The 18,512-nt window shown below is 39.8% G+C and overlaps 1 protein-coding gene across 2 annotated transcripts in view; it reads left to right on the forward strand.

The window, feature by feature from the left end:
* Nucleotides 1-12,514, forward strand: part of BICC1 (BicC family RNA binding protein 1) — an 89,167-nt gene extending 76,653 nt beyond the window's left edge. For both annotated transcript variants that reach the window (XM_063406056.1, XM_063406057.1), the window contains exons 14-21: nt 741-897; nt 2,193-2,358; nt 3,510-3,549; nt 4,202-4,356; nt 6,052-6,205; nt 7,795-7,955; nt 8,390-8,489; nt 9,636-12,514. In XM_063406056.1, the coding sequence (XP_063262126.1) occupies nt 741-897; nt 2,193-2,358; nt 3,510-3,549; nt 4,202-4,356; nt 6,052-6,205; nt 7,795-7,955; nt 8,390-8,489; nt 9,636-9,766 (1,064 nt within the window). In that variant the 3' untranslated portion in view covers nt 9,767-12,514. The remainder of the gene's footprint in view (nt 1-740; nt 898-2,192; nt 2,359-3,509; nt 3,550-4,201; nt 4,357-6,051; nt 6,206-7,794; nt 7,956-8,389; nt 8,490-9,635) is intronic.
* The last annotated feature ends 5,998 nt before the right edge of the window (nt 12,515-18,512 follow it).

Genomic DNA, 18,512 nt, shown 5'->3' on the forward strand with positions numbered 1-18,512 from the left:
CAAAAGGAAATAATGTCACTGAGAAGGTTTTTTGCAGAAAATTGTGTAGATCTAACCTAGATGACAGTGGGAAACAATTTTGTGTGTTTTGCAACAGCATTTCAGTTGTGCTGCCTTTTAGAAGCTAAAGTCCTTAACTGTCCCCATCGTTCTTGGAGGGGGAGAAAGCCAGCCCCACTTCAACTTGAGCAAAATATGTGTAAAGACCTTGTTTCCCTTGTCAAAACTGATCAAAGAGATCATCTCTTATTTGGGGTTGTGGTCATTTGAAATGCTGATTTGAATAAAAGGTACATTGCCCATTTAAGGTGATGAGTATTTCTAAAAGCATGTTCTAAAGATATTTGAACATGAAGTGGGGGGAACTGTTATTCCAGCAGAGGTTACCTGAGCACCTGGCAAAAAGTCTGTTAAAACTGCGTATAAATTCAAATTTCTTCAGAATTCTCAGTCAGTTTGAATTGGCAGTCTTCATGTTTGCTATTAATTAATATCACTTAAAATAAATATTTGAAGAAAGAAAATACTTAGTGTGACTTACTATATATGTGAATACTGACACCTTTTTTGTGCATATGAACTCGCCCATCTTGACTGCGTAACCTTGACCAAATAGCTCTCCCTGAATGCAGTCCTGTAAGGAGGAGGAGGAGGGTATTTCCCACAGTTACCATTCCCTCAGAAAGCTCCCCAGAACACGGCAGGGTGGGTGTTTAACTCTCCCTTTCTTGGCCTGGTAGGCTGCAATGATGCTTTTGTGGAGGTGGGCATGCCCCGGAGTCCGTCGCACTCGGCCAACACCAGTGACCTGAAGCAGATGCTGAGCTCTTCCAAGCAGGCCTGTGCCAAGAGACAAACGGTGGAGCTGCTGCAAGGCACCAAAAACTCCCACCTACAGTAAGCTGAGTATATAAACACAGATCAGTGGAACTCTCACGACATGAAATTACTTCACATGTTTTTGTACACAGAAGGGGTGATTCAGTCATAAGATGCTCAAAGAACTGATTTAATTTGGCCTTGATTTTCCATTACGTTAGGTGTTAATATAGCCCTCTGTTTGTCTGGTAACAGCAGACTTTTAATGCTTTTTGTCCATCTTATTTGTCTTTGGGTTTAAAAAATGTCTTTCCTCTTCCACAAAAGAATGGAGATCCTTGTCAGAGGAACTTTCATGACCTGTTTCTAAAGTATACAGTTTTGCACTTTCCTTCTTCATTTATTGCTTAGAGGATAATTTCTGACAGCTTTTTCCTTTTGTGTGTACCTGAGGCTGTCGTCTTCTTAGGAAAGCAGTGCTCAGGGCATAGCAGCATGTTCTCAAGCACTTGTCAGTGATGATTTTGGTTGGGTTGGCTCTGTAATGACCCGGCAGTGGGAAAGGCTTGAGTCATAATACATCTTGGCAACACAGGTTTTGTTCTGAATGCAGTGTTTTTGTCCAGTGCACTCATGTTCTTACTGTTTGGGAACTGTTTATCACCACTCTCTTGAGAGACGGATTTTCTTCATTGTTTACACTATGATATGTATTTCATTAATTCTGCTTTCACAGTTTAAAGATACAAGGAATCCTGCTAACCAAATTTGGTTTTTGTTCTTTTTGTTGAGGACATAGTACTCACGGTTTCCTTGGGGGAAGTAGTTTACAGCTTCTAAAATATGATCACTTTTTGAAGTAAGAGTTTATACTGTTTTAGAATTGGCCTAAAATGTGGCTGAGTTCAGAAAAAAAAGTGGCACCAAGAGGTAATGTAGACATGTAGGACTGCTGTTATTGAAGCTGTGAAAGCAAGGAGGACCGATGTCAACTTTGTTAGTCCCTATTATGCCATCTCTTTTTATCTTAGAACTATGAACCTGTTAGAACTGCTGGCCTGAGAAAGGCTAGACAGGAAATCACACTGAGTAGGATTGCATGCCATAATTCCAGATTTCACAGCTCAAAACTGAATCTATAAGCTATACCTCTTATTTGGTAATACAGGAAGGGGAAACACTTGCTTTCCTTCACTGACAAAGGTCAGGGAGAGCTGAAACATTTGGAAATGTTGCTAAAAGCTGAGATCTTTGCGTACAGACGTGTGTTGGGCTTGGCTGCCCGGCTGCCCAGGTGAAGCTCTGCAGAGCTGCCCCGGGCAGCGCAGGGGCAGCCGCAGCCAGCCCCAGCTGACAGAGCTTTGTCCCCGCAGCACGGCGGACAGGCTGCTGGCCGAGGCCGAGCTGGGCGCCCCGGAGAGCCCCGTGGCCGACAAGAAGGCCCCGGGCAGCGAGCGGGCGGCAGAGCGAGCGGCGGCCGCCCAGCACAGCTCGGAGAGGGCGCGCCTGGCGCCGCAGCCCTCCTTCGTCAATATGCAGGTGGGTGTAAACCTCGCTAACTGCAGAGCGAAGGCAGCACACAATGCGGAGGTGGCTGGAGACTGAATTGTCGCTATCTGTTCAGTAAAAGCATGCACAGCCAAGGCATCAGCTCTTTGGGCTGAGCGGGTGGTCAGTGAAAAGTATTGGAAACAGAAAAGCTCTCATGCTTCTGTTGAGTGAGAAAAATTTAGGTACAGAAAATTGTGTGGCTGTATTTGCCTCCACAAGCATCATTTGCCTGTTAGAAATCTTACGTTGTCATTTGGAGACAATTACAGATACAAAATACGTGTTATAACTTTTCATATGCAACGACAGCTTGGGTAATTACTGCCTAAAAATATAAACCATTGCCATGTTACTGCAAATCTCCCAAAAGAGGGAGGAGACCCCTTTGACTGTTTGTCAGGAAGGATCTGTTGAAGTGTGAGCATAACTGGACTGTATAGAATCATGGAACAAGAGGAAGGCTAGTGTTTTACAGCCCTTTTCCTCAGCTATTCCTCTTTTTATTTTCAGTAGAGAATGCAATACTTCAGGCTAATAGAGCATTTTTGTCGTTTTGTGTTTAGATTTCCTAATTTGTAATTCAGCAAGGTGTAGCTTGTTCAATCAGGAATGTTTAAACTTCATATTTTCCATTGACATAGGTAGAATACAAGCAAAAGTTCTTTACATTGTCTCCAAACTTAAGTTCCCTTTCTTTCACAATATGAACACCTGGAGGGGAACCTGAAAGATTATTGAAAATAACTGGTGCCTAGTTTTGCAAAGATATATTAACTTTTCTGTACTGTTGAGGAATGTTTTAAATGCTAAGAACAGATAGTTAAGGAAGAGAAATGATGCTTGAAAGATATCTTATTAAAAATTTTTGAAAAAAAAATTCTTCCTAAACAGTTTGTAAATACTGCTGCAGCCTCACTCATATAGAAATCAGTTATTTAAAATCTTTCTTTCTTTGAGTGAACACTTTAAGTAATTAAGACTCCAACTGGGCTACCATGAAATTATTGTGCAGTAATTCAGGTTTCTCCTAGATAGATTCACTGGCCACTTTTAAAACCTTTGTTTTCACAGAGATGAGTACTGGAGTGACATTTCATTAGAATGGCAATTAAATTATCTTCTCCTTGTTTAATTTTTAGGCATTTGACTATGAACAGAAGAAACTACTAGCAACCAAAGGTATGTGGATGGACAGTGACTTCTGAAAAGTTTGTTAACATGTGGATGAAATAATTTCCTGAAGTTTCAGTTTTATAATCCAATTTTAAATAAAATCTGAAAGTGGTAGTGAAACATTTGTATATTAGCTTTATGTTCCAAAAAGTTTCCTATTACCAACATAGTATAAAACACAGTATAAGCACCTTGCAGATGGGATGTGTAACTACATCCATGTGCAAATAATTGATATGGCTTTCAGAGAGCTCACTGCTCTAACACCTCACTTTATTTGAATGCAAATTAAAATTTAAGGTGTTTGTCATATCAGCTAAATGATCTCATATTTTAGGGATAAATTAAGATGTAGAATTGGTAAGGGACATAACCATATCTTTGACCCTGTTATAAAATAAACCAAATTACCAAAAGCAAAACAGAAGGTGCTCTCTGAAACAGATATGATTCCTTTGGCTTCCATGCAGGCCTGTGGGATTTAACTGTCTTCTGGCAGGGCAGATTGCTTTAAGGAAGGGGAGGATTCAAGCTGTGTAGCCAGTGGAGGTGTTTAGGGTTTGCTGTTTGCTGGGCTCAGGCTGTTAGCAAACATCAGTGTTATCCTCTCAGTACCTTTCCTAGCGCTGAGATTTACTGACTGTCTCTGTATTTTCAGCTATGTTAAAGAAGCCAGTTGTAACAGAAGTGAGAACTCCAACAAATACATGGAGTGGTTTGGGGTTCTCTAAATCAATGCCTGCAGAAACTATCAAGGAGCTAAGAAGAGCGAATCATGTGTCGTACAAGCCTTCCATGACAACCACATATGAGGTATACTAAAGGATATTGGAATGGAGGTTTACTTCTAGGGAATGATACAGTTGTTTGTCTTGAGAAATGTCTAACTTCTGTGAAAACGAAGTCTTGCTGATAACTGTTCTAAATATTTTTTTACGGTGGAAAATATTTCTTATATAAATATTAAGGCATATGGAATACATTCAGCCCAGCACACAAAGTTATATCTGTTTCTAGATAAGTCATAGAGTGCAGATGTTTGCTTCTTAACATATATTTGTTTAAAGCAGCTTCAAACAACTTACAGGAACAAACATCACAGTAGTTGCAAACAAGCAATAGGGAATTTATAACCCAGTGAGAACAGTGTATATAGGACAGATAAACGATGTCATGTGTATCACTGCATGGTGGAGGAGAGCAGCAGAAGGCTCCTGTGGGCAGAGCTGGAACAGCTGGCTCCACTTGCACCATTCACTGGGCTCAGAGTTTTCCCAGGCAGAAGGCAGAGTCCAGCAATTCTCTTCAGAGTCCCAGCATGAGAATCTTGCAGGGAATTTGTTCCCTTGTTCTCAAAGTCATGCTGAAGTTGCTTTTCAGAGTGCTTCCTTGCTGCAATCCTTCCCAGCTTCCACAGAGACACCTCTTTCTGTCCTGCTTATATAAAATGTGAATGGTATGTTTCTTAAGAAGGAGGCTTTGTAGTTCTCTAGGATATACCTTCTGTTAATGCAAAATAAATATTCAGCCAGGATAAAGTTGTGCCTTGCTGTTCTCCACTTGGCATATCAACTTTCTGAGCCATTCAGCTACATGTAGTAGGCTTGGCTACATGTAATGCAATAGTAACTAGGGGAAAGAAAAAGCTGCAACCAATACCTGCAATTTTTTTGCACACTTTTCTATGTTGGTTGAATTGGAGTGGGGTTTTCCCCCACGCCTTGATGTCTAAAATCTCTAAATAGGTCTGTGATCCTAACCAAGAACAGTGTTTCTTCAGGTGTGTCAGTTTTACTAAACAGTGTAAAAGATTGCCTCCTAAGTGATGCTTTTCAACTGCAATTTGGTACAAGTTCATAGAATTAAATTGTTAATTTCCTCAGTTTTTAGCTCGTGTAAGTATGTGATAGCTGTAAGGTCAATTTCTTTTGGTTATGTTCCCATGGAACACTGGTGCCTTCTATTGCTACATTCTGACCCACAGTGAGGAGAGTCAATAATAAGTATTTCACAGGTGTATGAAAATCTATTCTAAAAGACCCCAGACAAAACAATTACAAATTCACAAGGCATTGCAGAATTGTTGTAGTAGTATTGTGTGCACGACTGTTATCAAGTAGTGTGTACTTGATCCACTTATCTTCAGATAAATGTTCTGTTATGTTCTCTTCCCTGTGAAGGGATGTAGTCAGTAGACTGCTTTGTCTAGAATTTGTGTGGGAATTTGATACCGTGGAATGTTTTGGAAACAAACTTGGGAAAACTGAGCAATTTATTTTGAATCATGGTCTTTAAATAACTCCTGCTTAAAAAACTGTAAGCTGCATATGTTTTAAGCACACCTGCTGTTTTCGTGTCCGGTTTGCAGTTATTTGACTATTTATCAACTGCCAAAAGAATGTTTGCGAGCATTGAAAGCTGCTTGTTAAGTCAGCTGCTTCAAAGAAAACATCTGAGTCACAATGGAAGCTCTGTTTTCAGCCCAGATTTCCTTTCTGTGGTTTGCAGGGTTCGTCCATGTCCCTGTCCCGGTCCAGCAGTCGGGAGCACCTGGGCAGTGGCAGTGAATCTGATAACTGGAGAGACCGGAACGGGCTCGGGCCCACTGCTCACGACTTTGTCTCCTCAATTGGCAGCCCCAAACGGAAACAAAACAAATCAGGTTCATAAACTCTTGTTATCTGATTAAAAGAAAATAATCATATTGATACCAGTATTTATTTTGATATGAATGTATCCTGACTTCACTAGGGATTTAAGTTACTTACATCTTGTAAAGTAATTACTTTTTTTACAGATTGAGAAATGTAAGCTTGTGTAACATGATAATACAAATAATGGTCCTAAAGGAAACCTTTTAAGGATAATTGTTAAATGCCAGACATCCTTGCTGAAAGCACTTTGCTGTCATGGAGTGAGTTTTTTAAGGTGTACTGAAATCAGACCTGTAAAAAGTCTTATTTCTAGACTACTCTTATTCTGCTCTGTTGCTGATGCAACAGCAGCCAGGGCTTTATTGGGTATTTACTCACTGATGAAGTCATAATCTGTGCTGAAACTGGAATTTAAAGCATGAGTTTCCTCAAGGATCTAAAATTTACAAGAACATGTAGTGAAAGGACAAGGGGCAGTGGCTACAAAGAGAGTAGGTTTAGGTCAGATACTATGAAAAAATCTTCCCTGTGAGGATGCTGAGGCCCTGGCACAGGGTGCCCAGAGAAGCTGTGGCTGCCTGTGGGTCTTGGAAGTGTCCAAGGCCAGGCTGGACGGGGCTTGGATCATCCTGGGATAGTGGAAGGTGTCCCAGCACATGGCAGGGGTTGGGATGAGATCTTGCAGGTCCCTTCCAACCCAGGCAGTTCTATGAAAAGCAGCTTATCCATGTGTTTGGCACGGCCTAGCATGAGTTTAAGTACTGCTTGCTGTGGATACAGGCTGTATGTTGCATAATTACTTTTTAAACATTGTTTGCAGTTGAAAAATTGAAATTTTACTTGACTTGAACTCTATAAGTTAATAGATGCCTTTCTGAAAGAGTGAAAAGTGGAGTAGAGAATGCAAAGTCCATATTACCTATCTGCTTTATGAGGAAATAAGGACTGTGGCTGTTCATACTGTTTGTTGTTGCTTTTTCTTTTAAAAGTCAATAAACCTAAATCCCAAATTCAACGTACACAGATAATGAAATTTGGACCTAGTAAGAAAGGATAGCTCCAATTAGAGAAAAGATTCATGATTTTAAAAAGCACATTAGTTGAGCTGTAAATGGTTTCACATTATATTCCTACTACTTGAAGAACTAAAAAGATGACAAGTCTATTTGAAATCAGTCTATTGATATTTTCAACCTAACCAGACAAAAATGGAAGTTCTAGGTTAATTAAAATAATTAAGGATTAAAATGTATTTACATGTGTGTTAGAAGAAAATTAGAAATACAAATACATTGGCAGTGAAAGAAAACATTCTATGGCAGCTGTAGCTTTCCCAGAGAATAAAATGTGTGGATAGAGGATAAAAGAAACAGCAGTGAGTTGGCTGGACAAAAGTAGGTCTGTAGAAAACAAACACTGGAACTTAATTAACAAAAAAATTGCTTTATTTTGTTCATTCTCTCAGACAACTGGGAGGCTTTTTTTCTGAAAAACCAAGATTTTAAATACTTTGTAAATGTAATGATCTAGCTGAATATAATGTTGGTGGAAGACCATGCCCTCTGTGGTGTCTGACAGTGCACTTGTTCCCTCCCAGCTGAACACTATCTCAGCAGCAGTAACTACATGGACTGCATCTCCTCGCTGACAGGAAGCAATGGCTGTAGCCTCAACAGTTTGTTCAAGGGATCTGACCTGCCTGAGCTCTTCAGCAAGCTCGGCTTGGGCAAATACACAGACGTGTTCCAGCAGCAAGAGGTTGGTGTTCCTTCGAGAGGCACCTTCGTGTTGGTAGGAGGTTTTCCAGAAGTAGTTGTGCTGTCTCTTCACCAAAAGTCACTTAGGACTCACATTGGGACAGGATTTTCATGAGCTGTGCTTTCAAAGGTGGATCATACATCTTGCAATTGTGATAAATATCTCAACACTCATAAATAAGACTAATTGATTTTCTCTGCTTTTCTAGAACTGACAACTTAATTTTTCCTTTTCTGTCAGAAATGTAGCAAATTGAACAACTATGTGAAGAAGCAAAGCTATGATTGCTGTTTACATGTGAAGAATAGTTTGGCAAAGTAACTGTAAAATGAAGCAGGGAAAAAAAATGAAGCTGTTCTAAACCACATTTTTTACTTAATACTTTTGTGGAAAGACTTGTTTTGCATAGTTTTCCTATTTGTTTTTCACTCTAGATTGATCTGCAGACATTCCTCACTCTTACTGATCAAGATTTGAAAGAGTTGGGAATTACCACTTTTGGTGCCAGAAGAAAAATGCTGCTTGCAATCTCAGGTAAAAAAACACATTTATTGGTTTTAAGCATTGTTTGTATTCTTCTCACTCAAATTGTGTGTTTATTGCCAACAAAGGAAAGAAAGCCTTGGAAAGACTGAAAAGTAAGACTAGAGTCTGCAAAGGTAATATTAGCTTACCCCTCAGCAGAGGTGCTTAAACCCAGGCTTTGTGGAGCTTCCCATTACCTAACAGCAGCTCACTTGTGATAGTCCTGTAAAGCTGCAGCTTGAGAGAAACTTCATCTCACACCAGACTGAGAAATTGCCCCAAAATTGTGGGTCCAGGATTTTCTGGGGTTACAGGCACTTCAGGGTCTGAACAGCACTACATACCAGTCACAACTGGCATTTTCAACCTTTGTTTCCGTGTCTTCCATTTTATTGATTAGCAGAGCAGTCATCCTACTGGGAAAAATGGCCCTACTTTTGGGGGGCTTTGTGGGTTTTTTTGTTTTCCAAACATACTTAGTTCAGTAGCAGTCTTGAAAGTCTAGGTAATCTCTCAATGATGTGTATCTAGCACAGAGTTTGTTTACAAGAACAAGGAAGCAGGGAAAAGAAAAATATTTCACACGATCTATTACTAATACAAGGTTAGTGTGAACGTTTAAATGAGAGGTGAGCATCTGCTTTTTTCTGAAAGTCCTTGTTAAAATACTGCTTCAGTTTTATGTTTAAAATAAAGAATTGTGCATTGAGAAATTAATCATGTTGGTACAAGCTTTTCTGTCAGTCTTAGTCTACACTGCATGGTTGTGCCTCCAGGAAGATTGCAGTCTGAATATTTTAACAGAAAATACTTTGATAAGTAATAACTTTGATAAGAAATAACTTTGATAAGTTTTGGTTATGTCAATTTGATCTAAATCAATATTGCAAAAAATTATCTACGGCACACTGTTATCAGTGCCAAATAGGAGTTGTCCCAGGTAGATGCCTGCATCCCAAGGAGCCTCTGAGTCTTAACCTGATGCTCTTACTATCCTGTTGGACTGTTTGTTAATTGAAGGAGTACCTCAGACATTTCCAGTGCATACCATGTCTGTGTAAAATACATCAAAACAGCAGTTTTGCGTTTGGTTTGGATCAAAACACTAAAACATGTTTCTGATGGGAGGTTTGTGTGTGTGGTTGCCCTCCCCAGAGCTGAACAAAAACCGCAGGAAGCTCTTTGACCCGTCGAACATGCGCGCCTCATTCCTGGAAGGGGGAGCCAGCGGGAGGCTGCCGCGCCAGTACCACTCGGACATTGCCAGTGTCAGCGGGCGCTGGTAGCAGCAGGCGGGCTCAGAATCCGCTGGAAGATGGACATGGCAATCCTGTGGACAGCCTTCACTGCACACCACCCTCTGCACTTTGGGAGTTTGGGTGTCAAGGACCAAAGCGTTTCGTCTGCACAGTACTGTGCCAAAAAATCAGAGAGAACACGTTTTGTCAGTTGTCTTTTGAAACACCAAATGTGGGTTACGTTTTACTCGTGTAGATCGGACAGAATTTGCAATAATAATAATATAGGGTTCTTTGTTTAGTATTTTATTACCTATAACTATAATGTATGCACTGAATTTTGTACTTTGTTGAATGAAGGAAGAATGAAGAGCTGGATGCCAGAGAGCATAGATTTGGCTTTATCAAGATGGATTTTCTGGTACTGCTTAAAATAATTATTGAGGTCTTTCTGCACTTTACATGTTCTGATTTCTTGTCCTGTGGAAATTTATTTCTTTCATTTCCATATCAATTTTTTATATTGGCACTAATCAAATTTTTTCAGGTGTTCCTACATTAAATCACATCTCACTATAATGGTACTAGAAACTGGTTCTTATGCAGATTTTTGTTTTTTTCCTCTCTCTGTCCCCCAGGTAGTTATCTGAAGAGATTGTTCCAAAATCAAGTCACTTGGTAGTGGACCAGTCCTATTATGCTCTTATGAAGCAGTCTAATGCTGCCTGCAATAATACTCACTGTAACAAATGCAATGAAAGACCAAAATGGACCTTGCAATATTAACCCTTTGCAGTCAACATATTTAACTGCTGCCTTTATGCTAAAACTGTTTTTAATGGTTGTCTCAAAGCAAAGGGCTATTTTTAGTACCCTGCCACTAAAGGACACTTATTTATATCAGACTTTTATTTTTAGATTCTGTACACCTACAATACGTATCAGATTAAACTGATCTACTGCAGATTTATGGTAGAGACCGAAAGGCATTCATCAAACTAGAGCTCTGGGCTGTCAGTTTGATTAAACAGACAACTAATCTAATTTGACAAGACAGCACTGTTGCCATTTAATAAATTACACATACGACTTACATGACTATGCATGCAGCAATGAAGTGACCTACATAAAATAGATGTAATAGCATCTGTTTTGTTCAATCTATATTTGTGATTGCCAGCTGCAGAAGTGTTTGAAATTCTGGAGATGAACTATTTCTGAAACAAGTTAAGTTCAACAGAACGAGTCCATGTTATAAGTGGCTAGAGCTAAATTTTGCCTTCTTATACTGTGAAAGTCCGAAAGATTTGGCAATGTTATTCCTCTGTCTTTGCAGATGTTGTGTTATGGGTTTATGAAGGGTTTCAATGTAATGAAGGAATCCGTAAAGTGCCTCTTTTTGCAATGCAATGTGTAGTTTCCAAGCATTAATTGAAAAGCATTCCCATGAGAAATATTGTGAATTACCTTACCTCTACTGTAATGTATGATTTATGTTCAGTGTTCAAGCCTTTTGAGATGGACATAAACCACTGTCAAGTGCTCTAGCAGAAGGCATTAGAATAGCTTTTACAGTAGTTGGGGTTTATGCAAAAATGGGTGAGAGAGTTTTGACACTTTCCATGGGTAATTCTGGTTTTTTAAGGTGAGAATGCAAGATGATGTATGGAGAAAATTGCATACACAAAGGGAATTTAAAGAGACTATTACTTGAGGGCATAGATGATCAAGCAATAATATAAAGTCTTGTGGTTAGCTAAAAATTGCTGCTCAGTGCTCACTTCAGCCATATCTACTTAATGGTGTATAACTGGGTGACTTCCCCCGCAGATCAAGTAGCAGCTTCGTCTGGTTTTACAATGGTACTGCGGATGTGACTGGCTAAAGCTGGATCTGGTCCTCACCACTGTCCACAGCAAGTTCCTGTGCTCAGTGCCACGTGTCTAGGAGAGATGTGCTGCACAGGCAAGTAAAACTTCATGGAAACCCTCTTGGAAGCCACAGCTTCTCATTCTAAAGCTATTTTCACTTGTGCTTACTTCTAAGCATGCAGATAGTTCCAGTCACATGGACTATGTATGTGCTTACAGGTAAGGTGTTGTTTAAAGGTTTGCATTTGCAAGCCTTGTGCTTGCAAATCAAATTGTATTCAGACTCATTATTTTATAAAATATTTTTAGTGAGCTAAATATTCAGCAACACTTTGTACAGAATTTTCTGCAACCCATTCTTGCTTGTTTTGCCTAAACTTGAAAGCATCCAAAAGCTTTGCACTCAGATTTTTAGCCTTTTGTGGGTACGTGCCATGCATCCAGACGGTACTATACTCAGAAACTGATTTTCTTACAGTATTAAGTGGATGTGGTCTTTTGCTGAGCAGTGCTTATTTCATCTACACCAAAGTGAAGAACTTCCCATGAACAACATTATTTTTCAGTAGGGCTTCACATTAAAAAAAAAAAAAAAACCAAAAAAAACACCCCACACTGGAAATAAAGAAAATTCTCACTTACTTTGACTCCACAAAGGGAAAATAACAGTACAGTGTATCGTATTGTTAGTGTTACATTATGCACAAATATTTGACTTGCTACATAAAATGTTAGTTTTAAATCTGTGCCTTAACAGTGACCAGTTATCTGTAAATATAGAGCAGATACAGATTGTATTTTTGTGGGTTGTGTCCTTTTAGTGATTTTTTTTAAAAAAAATGAAAGTTGAAATTTAAACATTAAAAATGGAAATTTTCAAAACTAATCAGTGTTGCATAAAATAAATTTATATAACTCCCTTGTATTCTGATTGGTTTGTGAAGTATTTTTATATAAACTCAGTTCCAGGGATGCTTGCTTGTTAATAAAATATAAAAAGCAGTATTTGACATAACGGCAACATGTTTCTTTCACATGTTAATGCTTCATGTGTTTTACTGTTCTCTTTGTATCACATACAGTGTCTTTATCTGGCTTTTAAGTGAGAATGCTTTTTTGGAGTGCCTTTCCTTAATCTAAGAGCAGTTAAATTATCACAGGTTCAGGTCTTAGCAAGTTTTAGGGGTTTGGTTCACGAAATGGTTGTGATTTGGTCTTCTCACTGGTCTTCTCACTGGTCTTCTCACTGGTCTTCTCACTGGTCTTCTCACTGGTCTTCTCACTGGTCTTCTCACTGGTCTTCTCACTGGTCTTCTCACTGGTCTTCTCACTGGTCTTCTCACTGGTCTTCTCACTGGTCTTCTCACTGGTCTTCTCACTGGTCTTCTCACTGGTCTTCTCACTGGTCTTCTCACTGGTCTTCTCACTGGTCTTCTCACTGGTCTTCTCACTGGTCTTCTCACTGGTCTTCTCACTGGTCTTCTCACTGGTCTTCTCACTGGTCTTCTCACTGGTCTTCTCACTGGTCTTCTCACTGGTCTTCTCACTGGTCTTCTCACTGGTCTTCTCACTGGTCTTCTCACTGGTCTTCTCACTGGTCTTCTCACTGGTCTTCTCACTGGTCTTCTCACTGGTCTTCTCACTGGTCTTCTCACTGGTCTTCTCACTGGTCTTCTCATTTGAATGACTGTTTTGGTCAGGTTAGCAGAGAGTTGTGTGTTTTTTCATGGTGGCCATTGTACCGTCACTTCCAGGGTAAATAAGGGAAGGGAGTTCTTTCTGCAGGCTGCCGGGGTGTGGCCAGTCAGGCTGGCGAGAGGCACAGCTGTCACACGGAGGTGATGTGCTCAGACACAGCCAGTCCTGTCTGCCTGCCCCACAGCTGCTGCTACAGCTTCGTACTGCCCTACCTCGCTCAGTGCTCGGGCATCTCGCTATCCCCGCCTAGCGTGGTCTCTGTTTCACAGACACCGCTCTCCAGTGCCTGTTCCTGGCTCAATGACCCTGCTAAACTGAGAGCTGTTTGTGTGAATCCCTCCTGAGAGTGCAGGTGTGGGAACAAGTCTGAAGGAAATAGATCAACAAAAACTGTTCGGCTGAGGACAACTGAAGGGTGTGGTGCTGACACCAATTTATTGAGCATTGACATAAATTCTGTGGAAATTTCCAGGCAAGTGGGCTTGCAGATTGCACAGTGTTTCTGCCGTCTGACCTGGAGTGAGCTAGGAAGGTCTGAAGCAAGGCAGTTTCCTTTGTGGACCGTTTCTTTGGGCATACAGCTTCCAACAGCTTTAGTCAGCAGAGTATAAAGCCGGTGTGGGACAGAGAAGGACGTGATGGAGCATTAGAGCTTGTTGGCCGCTCTCCTTATGGTGCAAGCAGTGTTCCCAGCAGCTGCCATGGCACAGCATCAACAGGATTGCTCCCTGAACAAACTGGGCATGTCTCTCTCTGCCACCAATCAGTGGAACAAAACCGGTGACTTTCAGTCTGCACAAAAAGTTACATTTAAGAAATGTTGCCAACACAGAAGAGAAAATAGGTGGTCTCCAAGCCCTGTAAAGATTAAAAGTGAGACATCTCTCTTCGCCTTTGAATCCCACTCCAATCTAACAGCTGCTGGAGGAGTCTTGTTTTTGCTAAGTCCTAGAAAGCACGGTTACACAAGTTTTATGAGTACTGTTGTAAGCAGGTCAGTGCAGCTGTGATGGGCAGGGGTATGCAGAAACCTGTGCTCGTACTGTAAATAAGCCAAGGAGTATTTGATTGCAGGCAACTCTGGACACTGTTGGAGCTCCATTTCATCCTTGAAGAGGCAGCTTCCTTTGCAGCACAGATACTTGAGCAGAAGGAAGGTTTGGATTTATTTGGAGTTGCTGAAAAATTTTTGAGGGTGTCAGAAGATGTAAAAACTGGGTAACTTGTAGAAAAAATTGCAATATGCATGGTTGGGATCTGTTATGCTGTTGACAGCTACTTTGAAAATGGTGAGCTGGTAAGAATGTTAGGTAAGGGAAGGTATTTTAGCATGGTTAAAGATAAAAGAGCTCTTATTTTGAATTAGGTGTAGTTGTGAGTGAGGACTATCTTGTAATCCAAAAAGCACACAATAAACTTGTGCTTTGGTATAAAATTCCTTTATTTTTATTTGGGTTAAGATAGCATCTGGAGCAGAAGTAACAAGAATCCAGCAATTACAAAAGGCTTTTTGTAGATGCTATATTTGTATTAAGGAAAATTTGAGTTTTATCTTTGTTTCCTGTGCTGCAGATGTACTTTTTTATAATGTTTATAATATTAATATTTTACATACTTTCATGAGTTAGTAAAGCAGACTTTAAAAACTAAAGTAGTAGAAAAGTCATACTTGCCCATTTTGAATCTTGACACAGCTATTAGGAGCAGTTAAAGGTTAATAATTTTTTCCTCTCACTTTGAAGAAAGTTACTGTTAAAGAAACAGACTCAAACAATGTAGAAAGTTTTTACATTAGAGCATCATCTAGTGTCAAATTTCCCTGCTCTCTTAAGGAGTAAGATTTGGGGAATATCTTCTCTGAGAAATGCAGAATGATTCCAGATGTTGATGAAAATATGAAGAAAAATGAATACATTGTGATGGAAATTATCTAGTTTGTGCCAAAACTGTGTTGCAACTTCATGGAAACTAACAGATGGAAAAAGCAAAACATAATATGAGAGGAAAAAAAACCCTAAAATAATTATATAATGGAGCAAAAATTTGTCATCTCTAACAATGGGTGATAAATGTCTTAAGAAATAATGTTGCTACTAAGTTAGTAACCCTAGGACCATAAACTGTTGCTATGCTTCTTTGCTGTGATAAAAATCATGGTTTGTCACCCATGAAGGACAGAAGAGTTTAAGAGGCCTGAAATGTACATGACATAACTTATGGTCCCAAAAATAAACCATCCATGGGAACTGTAATCTCATGCTGTGTATATACAATATAGAAGTGAAGAGGATGTAACTATTTTTGAGATTGAGAACATAAGAAACCTTCTGTAGACAGTAAATCTTGCTGTATGTTACAGATGAATATCCTAAGAGTAAACAAAATGGAACCCAAGGATAATTTCTTTTTGCTTTTAAGTGATCCAAAGTTCAGATAAAACAAAATATTCACAACCCTTTCCTTTAGCAGAAGTTTTTCCACCATGCATTTGAACAATGGTTTGGTTCCTCAAAAGTATGCTTCTGTTTTCATGCTGAAGCCCACCTCAGAGAGAAGTTGCTAATTAATGCATGGTACCATAAAAACCCTTTTTCTGAGGTAGTTTGAATAAGCACTGGGTGCTTTAGCACTGACTGCTCAGTACTAAGAATGCTGATTCTTCCAACACTACAGGATCTCTTTATGTAGCCCAGCATCTAGAAATCAGTGCAAACAGAGCTGACATGGTAAAGTTAAACTGCTGACAGACTTGAACCTTGCATGGAAACCGGAGGGGAGACAACTAGGTAACCAATCCCTGTGGGGCTAGAGATGTTTTGGTGCAGCTGTATTAAAACTAGCTTTGTGCCAGCAGTATTTCTCTCTGAACCAAGTGGTGACGAGAGCCAGCAAACTGGAATGCTGTCTAGCTGTGAGGCATCTGTCATGTAGGAAGGCTTGTCCTGAGCATGCCTCCAGCACCGATTATCTTCCATCTTCACTGAAAGTGGTTGCAGATGCTCTGCTGTTGACTCGGTACTTTCTTTCCATTATACTTTTGGACTCCAAATGCTAGAAAGGGCAAACTTTTAAATTTTACATGCAGCTTGATGAGCTTTTTGCTTGCACAAGCATAACATTTTCTTCTTTTCCTCTGAGTGATTAATGTGGACAGCATCCAGAAACACTAGAGTGGATGAGAGCTTTGAAAGGTTTTTTTGAAGGGATTTAAGAGTCATGAGTGGAGACTGGAAATAACACTTCTGGCACTGCTGCCTTTCCTGGCTGCTGGTGGTGTCTGCTCACCTCTCCTAGATCTTGGCTTCTCCCATGCTTGGCTCAAGTTTCTGCTTTCTTCTGATCAGCACTCAAGTTTCAAACAAGTACTTTTGGGAAGTTTGAGGCATTTTAACTTTTCAGGCAGAAGAGTGTTTGCTTTTTGTGTTGGACTTTAAAACTGTGGCCATGAGGATACAGGTGCTATTGGTCACCTTTGGCCGGTGTGAGGAAATAAATTTGTAAGCACAGCATAAACAGTACATTGTGGTTACAAGGCTGGAGTAGATGAGGGCATAATTTCTTCAGGTGGGCTGTTGTTTGTGAAGATTAAGTAAAGGAAATGTTAGTTTACTTGGTTAGGTTTTTTTGAAAACAAACCATTCATAGAAAGGATCATCCTTTTGCATAGTGTTGCCTAGTGTTCTTATTACAGTTTAAAAATGATTTTGCAGAAGTGACTCCACAGGGCCTTTGCCTTAACCAGTAATAAAAGCACAGTTATTCATAGACAGAAAGATTCTTTAGGATCCATCCACTTCAACAATTATTGGAGTACAACAGCACATTTCTTCCTTGCTTCCCACCTGCCTGTAATATTTCTCCTGAGGCCAGAGCATCCATGTTCTTCAGTTGCAATTCATGTCTGGATATTCTGTGTTGTGGCTCTGCTGCAGAGACGAGGTAATGAACCCCCCAAACAGAATTGCATCTGATCTGGTTCCTACTGCATCTTCTCGCTGTGTAAACACATCAGGAATTAGGAAAGCACTTCTGGACTGAACAGATGTGTTGGTCTGCTGGAAGCTTAGAAACCCTGTATTTTCAAGTCCTCCTTAATCTTTGTGATGAATTTGTAAGCTTCAAGATGTTTTACATCTGGTTCTGTTTGTCAAATTCCTTTCAAGTGTTCCGTTTTTTGTGATTATACCATCTGTGATAAAATGGGCATTAAATCAAATACTACATAAAGATGCATTGTCTGTTCAAAGCTAGACTAGAAATGGAATATTTTGTATCTTTGGTCTATTTTGGGTTTAAGTGAAATTTTATAGACGTTTCAGAATTTGTGTTTATACATAAAATCCCAGAATGTTATGGTAAAGAATTACAGAGACTCTGTCCTTCCCACCTCCCTTCCTGAAAGCAGATAAGTCAGTGTTTCATTTTAAAGCATTCTTTTTATCTAATTGAGATTTTCCAAGCTCACAAAATTTGGCAGAAAACAAATCAAGTTTTTTATGGTTCCTGAAGGCAAATCACTTTCTGATAAACACTCCAATGTGTCTTCATGTGCTCCTCAACATGGGAGGTGTGCAGAAATATCAGAAAGATGTTGAAAGCTTTCTTGCTTGACCTCTTAACTCTTCACCAGGTCAACTTTTCCTCTGGCTTGAATCTGGTGAAATTGCTCTATGTTTAAGCACAGAAAAGAAATCCATGGTAGAGCAATACTTCCTTTCTCAGTGCATGCTGTGACCTTGCCTGTCTTTTTTGAAAACAAGTTCTCCAGGCTTCTCGACCTGCTAGTATGCTGTATGAAATGTCTAGTTGCTACATGTTCACCTGCTCAGAAATGAAAGGCTTTGCACTCCATGGTGCACAGGCTTTTAATTTGTGTACCCAAGGGAACCAATTATTTCATGTGTTTCATGCTCAAGCATGGAAGGGCAGCACACCAAAACAGTATAAATTTTCAGGTCTTCCTTTTCCCATAAAAACTGTCTCTTGCTATGCTGCTTTAGTGCAAGTAGAGTCCTTTCAGATCCTGGTAAAAAAAGAGGACTGCCCCAAATTTGTCAAAACAAATGTTATGGTTTATCTCCTGGCAGCTACCCAAGCCTCCATAAAACTGAGTTTTACTCCATGGGGACCCATAACTGAACCCAATAGTGGCATATGCTTTCTTAATGGTTTATTTTCCTTTTATAGCATTCACAACTCTCATTATGTAATTATTCCAATGAAGA

Source organism: Prinia subflava, chromosome 9 (genome assembly GCF_021018805.1).
Source record: "Prinia subflava isolate CZ2003 ecotype Zambia chromosome 9, Cam_Psub_1.2, whole genome shotgun sequence".
In the NCBI taxonomy this organism is placed as follows: domain Eukaryota; kingdom Metazoa; phylum Chordata; class Aves; order Passeriformes; family Cisticolidae; genus Prinia; species Prinia subflava.